This window comes from Macaca fascicularis, chromosome 4 (genome assembly GCF_037993035.2).
Source record: "Macaca fascicularis isolate 582-1 chromosome 4, T2T-MFA8v1.1".
NCBI lineage: Eukaryota > Metazoa > Chordata > Mammalia > Primates > Cercopithecidae > Macaca > Macaca fascicularis.
In genome coordinates, this window is record NC_088378.1 from 153,100,620 (window position 1) to 153,112,486 (window position 11,867).

Consider the following 11,867-nt stretch of genomic DNA (forward strand, 5'->3'; position numbering starts at 1 on the left):
ATCCTTTCCTTTTAAAAATCAAACAGACCACGTTATACACACAGTTGACTATTTACAAAGCACCCAATTAAATCCTACTTAATTCTCTTTCACTCTAAAAATTCCATCTAACTTGTGTGTGAAGTACCCATAACATTAAATGCATAATGTTCACAAACCCTGATAGTCCTATCTAACCTAGAAAATATTATCTTCCTTAAAGAGAAAAAAAGAGCCTTAAAAAAAATGAGTAAGGTTTTAAAGAAATGAGACCAGAAATCACAGTACAAGACAGAGAAATCTACTTTAATATTCACATGTAAAAGTTACACATCACAAGAGATTGGACAGTAGCTTAGCGTAACTAACATAGCTATAGTGAAAATCATTTTTATAAAAAAATAATCTAGATGCGGTCATCAGAATTTTTGGTCTGCTTAAGTTAATGTTTGAAGATCGACTTTTATCCCTGCTTGAAGGATTTGCCATTATGCCTTTTTTTTCTCCCACTGTTGCCTATTAATAATTCTTTGGAGGAAGGAAAGCAGAAAGTGTTCATTTCCAAGAGTTTGTCCTTTGGTAGCAAGCAGAGAACATTTTTTCATTTCCATGATTAAATAATCTGTACAGACATGAAACTTAGTGACATTAAGCTTTAGTGTAAAATGAAGAGTGATAAGCATTTTTTTTCACTTCGATAAAACAGCAGATTTCGTAAACTCCTTAAGGATCCAAGCATTTCCTCATCCCATATGCAAAATCATTCAGAATCCATTTTGACCTCAGTTGAAAAACAAAAACAAACACTTACTCTGTATATATTACACTATAAAACCCTGTACTTAAAAACTGATAAGGTATATATTCAACATGTATGCTTCAAATACAAAGATTTCAATCTACGTTTAAAAAAACACATTTGAATGGACTCAGAACAAGTTTAATTTGTGATTAAATATCTCATGCAATCATGCAAGACCACTAGCTATAACTGTTACTTCCGAGTCTATACTGGGCAAAACAAACACAAATTAAGAGCCAGGCCAAACAGAAAAGACATTCAAGATATCAAGAGCTCTGTAATTGAGCTGAAAAGTAATTTTCCAAAAGAAATATTCCCATAGATTAAAAAAAACACACACATAATATTTACAAAAAATATTTAATTAAAAATATCTTATAATTACAGTAGTCTGTTAAAGCATATACTTTCTCACACTTATAGAACATCTCTATATACACATGGTATGAAATGTCACTCATTTATCTATACAATATGTAACATTCTTGCAGAGAAAAGAAAGTTCTCTGCCCCGTTATAATCATCTATTTTAAACAATAGATGTAAAAAAAAAATATCTACAATGCTCTGGTATATTAGTAAAGCTTCAAAACAAAAATTGAACTCCTTGGTCACAAAGTAGGCTTCTAAAGTCGGATCTACTCTTGATCTTCTATTTATCAGTCCTGTCACACTTAAGCTTAAAAGTTTAACTGCATCTCCAAAACACACAGAAATGTACAATTCACAGCAGTTATAAATGAAGAGACAAAACAGAATACGTATGTAGAATGTTTATGAACGTGCAAAGAAAGGATGAAAGTTGTATTTTTCTTTCCTCTCCCTCTCTTGGAATGACGAATGAAAACGTTTCTAGGTTGGCCGATGTTTTTTCCTTTCCTCCGGTGTCTTTTTTTCTCTAACTTCTGCTCTTCCCCCTCCCTCTCTAGTGCTCCTGGCTCGGGCTCAGGCGGCCGCACACCTGTGGAAGAGGAATGAATAGAGGGGGTGTGTGAACCTTCTCGCTGCAGACTAACTGGCGCCACCGACCAAACTCAAGACATGCTTGATCAACAACCCAAAACAAACCACCAGGTCAGACAACACCCGCAGCCCGCGGCCGGGCCAGGCGCCGAGTAGGCAGCTGCGGCTCTCGGGAAGCCAGGAAGGGGACCCACTCCGGGACCCTGCCCGCGTCCCCCTTTGTGGGTGACAGATGCACGGGGGGACACCGGGGCAGCTCCCATGCCCACGAGGGTGCCCTCCCTCGGGAGCTAGGGAAGACAGAAGGGCCCGCTGATCACCAGGAAAAACACGGGGACGGCGAGGACAAGGGCTGACACATCTCCACTGAGACTGAACCTCGAGTTCTAAGGCTAAGTACGGGTTCACTTGCTACTTAGGTGGCAGGGAGAGAGACAGGGGTTACTTCCTTGAGAGTTTGCTCTCAGAAATGCTAGGGAGCAAAGAACACCGCGGTGCCTGGCCCCGGAAGCCCTCGGGGACGGGCGTCTCTGGTGACCGGCCACCCGAGACGGGAAAATGCGCGCTCACCTGGACAGCGCGGCTCAGCGGCACAGAATGCTGTCGCCCTGCTTGTTCACCGCGCCGGCCTGGAACAGCAACCGAACACCAAGGGAAAGGTTAGCAAGCGCAAACAACGCGCTCGTCACGGGCCTGGATCGTCCTCGGAAATCGGGCTGCCGCGCCGACGCCCCCACCCCCGCCTGCACCCCGGGGGGCACCTCTGGGCTTAGGCGGGACTTGACAGCCCAGGACGCGCACGGCCAGGGGTCCCGCGCTGCGCGTTCTCCCAGACCCGCGCCCGCCGAGCCCGACCGGCTGCTGGCAGATCGGGGAGCCGGGAGGAGGGGGCTGTCATTCCCGGCTCGCCCCTGCCTGAAGGAGGGTGAGCGCCCGCGTCCCGCCACCAACCTCCCGACCCCCGCGGCGTCCGCCCACGACCGGCGCCCGGCCTCTCACCGGGTCTGTGTTGAGTGCCGTGAGCGGGGTCCGCGGCGGCGCGGCTGGACAGGTCCCGGCCGGGTGGTGTGGCGGCGCGGGCGGTGGTGGCTGCCTCAGTAGAGCCGGGTGCGTCTCCAGCGCCAGCTGCAGGTCCAGAATGTAGTCGATAACGTGCTGCAGGATCTCCACTTTGCTGACTTTCTTGTTGGGCGGGATGGTGGGCACCAACCTCCGCAGGCGACTATAGCAGTCGTTCATATCGCACTGCAGGCAGAGCGCCGGCTCGTCGGCCGCCGCCTCGGCCGCCTTGCAGCGCGCTGCCGCCGCCGCCGCCGCCGCGGCTGCTGAGCCACCCAGGCTGTGGCCGTGCTCGGCCAGGCAGCGCAGCGCCAGCTCCCCACCGCCGCAGCCCGACGGCGCCTTGCGGCCCGAGGGGCGCACCGGGCTCACCGCCTTCATCGCGCGCGCCCTGCGCCCTGCGCGAGCGGACCCGCCGGGGCGAGCGAGGGAGGCAGGCAAGCTCCGGGCCCCGTCCGCGGCCGGCTCCGCTCCCTTTGCCTCTGCGCCCGGCGCGCTCGGGGCACCGCGACGCTCCCGAGCCCAATTGACGGGAGAGTAGCTCTGGGTTTTGCGAGGGGATCTCTGCTCAGTGGGCCACACTCAGTCCGAACCCAAGGCAAGAAAAAGCAAAAGCACCGGAAGAAAAGTAGCCCACCCGGGTCCCCTAGTCACTCCCTTCGGAGCTCCGACTAAGCCCAGTCGCGGCCGCCGCGCTCCCCTAGCCCGGGATCACCCCACCGCCGCTACTACTCACAACCGCGCCTCCTCCACTAAGCTCTCGCCCGGCCCGCCGCGCAGCTATATTTATAGAGCCGTGCGCTCCGGGGGCGGGGCCAGCGCGCGGGCCGGGTCGCCGCGCAAGCCGAGCGGAGCCCGCTGGGCGCGCGGGCGGGTGCGCAGAGGGAGAGGCGAGGGCGGGGGCTCCGGGCGGTGCTGGGGGGCGGGGAGCCGGGCTACCCGAGTGGAGGAGTGGGCGGGGGGTCGGGAGTTGCTAGCCAATCAGGCGGGCAGTGCCACCTCGGGGAATGACGCTCGGCCAATGGGAAGGGCACTCCATTCCGTCAACGCTGTGGGTCGGGGTTCTGAGAAAAGAGAGCTGGGTGGGAGTCGGGCCAGGCTGATGTGTGCCCAAGGGAGGGGAAAAGAGAGAGCGAAGTTCCTGCGAAGAACTGCGGGAATGTGCGGCCGGAATTCACTCTCCACCGCCCCCTCTATCCCGACTAGGCTGCTGAGGGAGCGCCTGGGCCCTGCTCGCGGATACCCTGCCACTCCTAATAGCGCGGCGCCCAGGGACCCTCCGCCACCCATCATTCCATCCATGGGATTGCAGTGCCTTAAGAAAGACGCGCTGTTCAAAAAGGCACGTTCATTCTGTTCTGTATTTTCCCCCTCCGTTCATTATTCGCCTTTTCACATTTGCTGAAACCATAATGATGGAATGGAATGTGTAGCCTTTCCGTTTTCTTTTTAAAAAATGCTAAAGCTTAGCAAAAGTAGAAAAAAAAGAAGAAAGAAAAGAATGCCGAATCGAATGCAGGTTTTTGGTGAAGGGAATATAAATAAGACAAAAACGTAGGAGGGGTTTCTTTTACCCCATCTAAATGCAAAAGTGGGCTAAAGAAATGCAATTGCCTTGCGCATTCAATTAGAGCACGTAAAGATTAAAAATGCATGGACACGAAATATTTAAAATTCCATTATGACATATAATATTAATCTGTTTTATGTAAAATTCATACCTGCAAGTTAATTTAGGCCATTAATGCACAGCTTCACGTATTACTCAGCGTACCCCGCTTTAAATAAGGTGATGAGAATGTCCAGAGTCTCCCCCTTTGACAACAAAGCATTAAAATTCACACTTCCAGTCTCTGGGGTCCTGCTTGGGCCCCACCCTGCAAAAAAGGCCTGTTAATTAAGGGCGTTTTTGCGTTAGATTTCTTATAGAAAAGCTGTCCTTCAAGGGTTCAAAATAAAATTGCACAATGAGCTTTGGTGGAGTCTTGTGTGTACCCTTCGAGCCCTTCAGATGAGAAAGGAACATAAAAATTCTCAGTCAATGGGGAAATGAATGTTTAGTGCCTCCACTCTACCTTTAGACACGCTTGGAGATGAATTAACCGAAGAATTTTCTTCTTTCTTGTACATAACATGGATTGGTGTCTTCATTTTCATAGATAATTGAAAGAAAGAGACATGGACCTCATTTCTTCCTGTCTACCCCCTGTATGGACTTTTTCTACATCCCTTCCCAGAACTGAAATACCTGCACCAGGCAGATATTTTGTTTAGCTATGTCAGTACTTTATGACTATTGCACTATTCCCCAGAGCACATTCCTTTTTCCTGATGAAATGAGGAGCAACTATTTAATTCTGGTTTCACAGGTAGATGCAATAACCCTCCTCTCCCCAATCCTTGTATGTTACTGCCTCTAATAATTGTTTGGAAACAAGTGACATTCTTATTTGTTTATGTGCATACGTAAATGGTCTACATACACATTTATCGAGAAAATCAGAATTATGAAACTCAAAAGGACTTTCTTCTAAAGACAGGCATAGTCATATACATCTTTAAATTAATGCAAATACAGAGAAAATGTTGTAATTTTAAATGGGAAGTTGGGGAAGCCAGCACTACTGGTTGTAAGCTGTTATCTTGGAGCCAGTCATATGAGCACAGACGATAATAATAAATGGATATATGTACAGGTGTTTAGTCCCATTGATTTTTCTCTTTCATAAAGTTTAAAATTTGCTTCTAAATTCAAAACCCAAGACTTTGTTCGGCAAAATAAAACTATGCTAATGTGCCCAGGACACACTTAACATTTAAAAATTTTACATATCCTAACGATTAAAATTAAAATTTAAGTTTTGAATATGTAACACAAAGGAAGAATCATGTCGACATTTTTGGAATTTGCTAAATCTCAGAAAGCCATGCCCTGGGTGTGACAAGTGCCAAATGCCAAAGTTTCAGGTTTTGTTGGAGATGCTCTGTGTGACTGGCTTAAAGTTAGAAAGGCTGAGTTACTCTATGTGGGGCGGGGTGGAAGAGGTGGTTTCAAAGGAATGTACCTCAGCCACAAGATCAAGAACACCCAGGAAAGATGTGATCCGTAAATCCTGCTGGCACAGTAGGCAGAGGCAGTTATTGTGCTCCTTGTTTTGAAGGTTGGAAGGCATGAAGACATTAAAAAATTAAAGTGCTACCTAAAAGGTTATACTATGGGAATAACGAATACAATCCTGCACTTTTTGGTCCATGAAACCAGAGAGTACTAGGGGCTATGCAAAGTGTGTTTCTGTATTCTTAGACATAGACACTAACGTGATGTCAAAGCTGAAATCATGGAAGACTCCTGGCACTGATAATTCAAAACAGAGTTTACCCAGCAATTATCAATCAGATTTTGGATAAACCTTACAAGCTATGTTATTTCTACTGTGCAGAGAAGCTAACTTAGTCTGTCGGTGACTCTCTTTTACATCAAAGTGTTCCACTTGCACTTGTAAAAGTAAGATGGGCTAACCCAAACCCTTTTGTCATGGAAATACTAGAGGCTCCCAAAATGTACCTCAGTAGGAACCTAGAATGAAACATTCATGGGAGAATTGCTAGAAGGCCCTGGTGACCAGAGTAATGGATACACCCTTCCTCCAGACAAAGAGGTCTGCTGTCCTCCCTGAGATATATTCTAGCTACTAAATCAGGCCCTCGCTGAACTGCAACACCCAGGCCTTTAGAAGTCATAGTCACCCTGTGTTTACATGAAGCAAGGGTATGGAAGCATATTGTGCTATTCAGTCCCAGTGCCTTTTTAGGACTTGATACTTGTTTCTCCATAGCCTCCAGGGAAACAGTGAGTGGGCTCCCACAGATAAACGTGAATGTTCCCATGCCTTGGTCACTCTGTAGGTGTGTGGTCACAGAAAGAGGCATATGCATTCTTTGAGGGCGTAAGAAACCACTATGTACTCTGCAGCAGGAATGTCCCTTGCTCCCAAAGAGTAAATTGGGTGATGTGGCAATTCAAGCTCAAGGCTGCTTTATCAGGCACTAAGTGTTACAAAATTACTTGTGCTACCCTTGAATTGCTGATACTAGTTCCGGAAACACTGATAACCCCTTAGTTTGCTAGGTCCTGGAAAAGGCTTGTAGGAAGAGGATGTTGTACATTGAACATGGCTGGGTAGATGTGGCTGTAAAAAATGCCTTATTTGGGGAGTTTTAAAGGTAGTTAGTTTAAATAAGAAGTGACTTTTTGAAAGCCCGCCCCGCCCTTAGATTAAAAGACAGAAAATGGGGAGAAATAAGTGGAGTTTGTTTTTACCTTAGGAGATGTAAACAGCATGGAGTCTGAAGTGAGACAGTCTGAGACCCAATTTTGGCCTCTTTGCCTATTAGTTTTATATCATTCAGATGGGTTCTTAAATTCCTATACCTTTCATATTTGGAATGAAGATCAAAATTGCATTTACTTCATAAGATGTTTATGTGATACACATATGTGTATATATGGTCTCTGTATAAGAAACTCAATAAAGTTCTTAGAACAGTGGTTGGCACATAAGTGGGCAAACCATGTTAAAATGTATTATCATTTTTGTCAAATATCTCTCAGTCTGTGGCCTGACTTTTCATTTACTTCATAGTCTTGTTTTAGAGCAGAAATTTTAATTTTTTTTTTTTTTTTTTTTTTGAGACAGAATTTCACTCTTGTTGCCCAGGCTGGAGTGCAATGACATGATCTTGGCTCACTGCAACCTTCGCCTTCCAGGTTCAAACAGTTCTCCTGCCTCAGCCTCCCAAGTAGCTGGGATTACAGGCACCCACCACCACGCCTGGCTAGTTTTGTATTTTTAGTAGATATGGCGTTTCACCATGTTGGTCAGGCTGGTCTTGAACTCCTGACCTCAGGTGATCCACCCACCTTGGCCTCCCAAAGTGCTGGGATTACAGGCGTGAGCCACCATGCCTGCCCTAAATTTTGTTGATGTCTAGTTTATCAGTTTGTTCCTTTATGGCTCATATTTTTGATACTGGATCTATCTAAGAAATCTTTCATAGCTCAGGTAACAAAGGTTTTCTCATAGGTTTTCTTCTAGAATTTTTGTATTTCTTAGGTAGGGTTGCTTGCATGGTGTGCAGCTTATGCAGTCACACAGGGTCCTGCACTCAGAAGAGCCTTATGCTTGGGTTAGTGTTCTTGCCTTCTTGAAATTCTTATTAATTTTTGAACAAGGAAACCTGCATTTTCATGTTACATTTACATAATTTGTGTCTCCAGTCTTTGTCTTCTGTTTTATGTGTAGGTCTATGATCCATTTTGAGGTTATTTTGGTGTGTGGTGCAAGATATAGGTTGAAATTAATATTTTGCATATGTAGATCCAGTTGTTTCAGCACTCTGTCAAAAAGACTACCTGTTTTCCAAAGAATCGCCTTTGCACCTTTGTTAAAAATTGATTGTGTACAATGTATATGTGTCGGTCTCTTTCTGGCCTCTGAAATCTATTCACTGGACAGATTATCTGTTTTCACACTGCTATCACATTTGCTTGATTACTATAGCTTTATAATAAGTCTTGAAATCAGATAGTGTTGAGGCATTGAACCTCCAGCTCTGTTCTTTTTCAAAGCTGTTTTGGCTATTCTGGTGATACTGCATTTCCATATGAATTTTAGAATCAGTTTGTGAATTTCATCAAAAAGGACTTGTATCCAAACATATAAAGAACCTGTACTCAGAATACTGTATATAAAGAGCTTTCAAAACACAATAATAATAAAATAAACAACTCAATTAAAAAGTAGGCAAAAGAACGTACAATCCAATAAAGGAGAAATAGGCCAGGTGCCATGGCTCACCCCTATAATCCCAGCATTCTGGAAGACTGAGGCAGGTGAATTGCTTGAGCCTAGGAGTTCGAGACCAGACTGGGGAACATGGTGAAACCCTGTCTCTACAAAAAATACAAAAAATTTGCTGAGCATGGTGGTGCATGCCTGTAGTCCCAGCTACTGGGAGGTGGGGTGGGATGGTGGTGGTGGGGCTGAGGTGGGAGAATCGCTTGATCTTGGGCGGGTAGTTGAGGCCGCAGTGAACTGAGGTCGCACCACTGCACTCCAACCTGAGCAACAGAGTGAGATCCTGTCTCAAAAAAAAAAAAAAAAAAGAGGAAGAAATAAAAAATGGCAAATGAGCACATGGAAGATACTAAACATCAGTAGTCATTTGGGACATACAAATCCAACTACAATGATACACCACTACACACCTGCCAGAACTGCCAAAATTAAAGACGGAACATACTGAGTGCTGGTATATGGAGCAACTGGAACTATCGTACACTGCTGGTGGGAATGTAAAATGAGGAAAATTACTTTGGAAAACAATTTGACAGTTTCCTAAAGTTAAACATATAGATAACATATGGCCCATCTGTTCTTCTCCTAGGTATTTACCCAAGAGAAATGAAACCTTCTATCCAAGGGCCACAATGAGCCTGAGAATGATGAATGTGTTTATTATCTTATCAACTCTCTATCATATTGCTGTCAGCTAGGTATCACAGCATTAACTGAACAGTAGTGAAATACCCTCCGAAGCAGTCATGAGACTAATTTAATATTTCAGCTATCATGGCTACTCATTAACATATTTCATCACTTGTTGGAAATGGACTATGCTAAAAACACATTCACTCTTTCTTGGTTTGTATGACATGACATGGATTTGAGGCTTCAAGGAGGACCCTATCTAATTATTTGAAATGTTTCTCCATTTTGCAAAAACTAAAGCCATGTTCTGTACTCTTGCCTCTCTGCTTCACTCCAGTTGTAGCCTCTGTTGCCTTGATTACCACAGTTGGCAACTACCTTGGTACAAACACCCACTGGGTGGGGAAGATAAGAAGCCTCATTATTCCATATTGAAGATGGTCTACCGTTTTCTTTTCCTCTCCACTTTTTTCTTAGCGAGAAAAGAAAAGAGGCTCTCAAGATTAGATGTATCCAACTGCTATTTCCAGAGCAAGGAGCAAAGATTCCCAATGGGTAACATATTTTTGCCTTTAAAATTCTGTGGTTCAATCTGTGCAAGCATAGCTTCTCCATCTAGCAAGAGGTTCACAGGGATGGAATAAAGATTGACTGCTTTTGAAAGTCCCAGGAGAAAGGCAGTAAATGAATGATAAGAGGAAATACACCAGTATCTAGTGCATACTAGATACTGAGTGTCCACTGATGGCTATACCATTATTGAAAGGGGGCTTGTAATAGGTAAAATGGTTATGAAGATGCCAAATAGATCAAATTAGTGCTTTAACTCATAGTTTAGTAGAGAAATTCGAGACAAGAATTATTATTATTCCTTAAAATTCATCCCAATAGTGATATGCATTTGTCTGCTACCTTCTTTCTTTCAGCAGATAATACCACAAGTGAAGTCATAAATAAAAGCTATTCTACTCATAGCAGAAATTATTGCTAGATTCACATTAATGAAAAAGTTTTAATTTTATTTTTCTTTCTTTTAAGGTGAATGCAAAATAATTCCAAAATATAGAAAAAACATTATTAAATGTATTTTAATTACTTAGAGAAAAGACACTAAATAAACAGTAAATTGCTTCACATCTTGAAACTAAATACTGAATATTGGTCCATCACAGTAAATCAGCCTTCACTGAGAGAAAAGACTTCCCCATTTTATTTACATCTAGGTCATGGTTCCTAAGAACTGATACAATGTTCAAGAAACAGCTGCCTTTTTTCTCCCACAAAGAGGAATTTTTGAGTCATTTTTGTAGCTCCCTACACAGTTGTCATCAGTTGTTGGATAGGCTGTGATGTCAGTGACCTTTGTACCAGTAGCAGAAAGTCGATGAACAGTATAAAAACTTGTTATGTGAAATAATTGAACTAGTACATTTTTTCTACTATCACAACATGTGCAACAAAGCACTAAAGGAATGTTAAAAATCACCATTAAAGGAAAAAGAACCAGGTTAACTTTGAACTTTATCAACATTGGCAATTCTATGTTAAAAGCCTCCAGTTTAAACAAAATCTTCTCTTTGCAGGAGATTACAGGTATAATTATTTTCCCTTGAATAGAATTAAATCAAAAGTATAATCTTAAAAGACTAAAAGCCTTAATGAAATATATTTTCTTCAAATACGGCTGTTCAATGGAAAAATCTAAAAGTTTGGTGAAGCTATAGATAATACTTGGTCTGATAAAACCGTGCTTACCGTTTTAAAAATATTTTGTTCATTAGGTCAACATTAAAATATGAATCTGTTTATATAATGTTTTAAAAATAAGCAAAATATATGCCATCAGGCAAAATTAAACAATTTACTGTGACAACGTTGCAAAAAATGCAACATATATTGTCATCAAGGCTTGTGACATAGGATTGAAATTGTATCGTATGAAAGTAACTTGTTGAATATATTTTTAACATTGACCTTCAGCCCACTGCTCTGTCTTTATCAGGAATCTACAACTTGTAATAAATAAAATAAATGTGCACTTTGGCAGATTGTTAAATGGATCATTTTTGGCACCTTCCAACATTGTCCATTAACAGCCTTTCCAGAACTGCCAACTCCCAACTCTGGAGAACACGGCTGAAAAATGGTAATGCTTTTTTTATCCAGCTTCTAGAAGAACCATCCTCCTATACCAATGAGGTATATGCTTAAAACCTCTATATTATGAATTCTAGCAACCGTAGCTCTTCAGTCCCACTTTTAAGGCTCTTGGCTAACCAGTCTTCTCCAGAATGGTTTCGGTTCCATTCAAGCCAATTCAAGCCAATTCTACACAAACATGTATGGTACATTTACTATATGACAAGACTGTGTTCAAGAAAAATAAGTCCTTTACCCTCATGGAACTTGTGAATTAGAAAAATGACTTAAACAAATTAAAAATCGATTGATGCAATACAGTGTGTTCTGTTCAACAATACTGGCATGGAGAGGGCAGAGTGGGGGCAAAAGCCAAAACCTGAGTCAAAGGAAATTTGATGGAGGAAGAGTTACTGGAACTTGATTTTGAAAGA

General features: G+C 43.2%; 1 protein-coding gene across 2 annotated transcripts; it reads right to left on the reverse strand.

Annotated features, from left to right (window-relative positions):
* Window positions 1-264: 264 nt before the first annotated feature.
* Window positions 265-3,565, reverse strand: ID4 (inhibitor of DNA binding 4). 2 transcript variants are annotated; one of them, XM_045390548.2, is made up of 3 exons: window positions 2,744-3,565; window positions 2,315-2,373; window positions 265-1,742 (listed from the first exon to the last, which is right to left on the reverse strand). In XM_045390548.2, the coding sequence occupies exons 1-2, from the start codon at window positions 3,182-3,184 to the stop codon at window positions 2,329-2,331; spliced, it is 486 nt and encodes a 161-aa protein (XP_045246483.1). In that variant the 5' UTR covers window positions 3,185-3,565; the 3' UTR covers window positions 265-1,742; window positions 2,315-2,328. The 2 variants fall into 2 exon arrangements, with proteins under 2 accessions (XP_045246483.1, XP_045246484.1); XM_045390549.2 differs by lacking the exon at window positions 2,315-2,373.
* Between the last annotated feature and the right edge of the window lie 8,302 nt (window positions 3,566-11,867).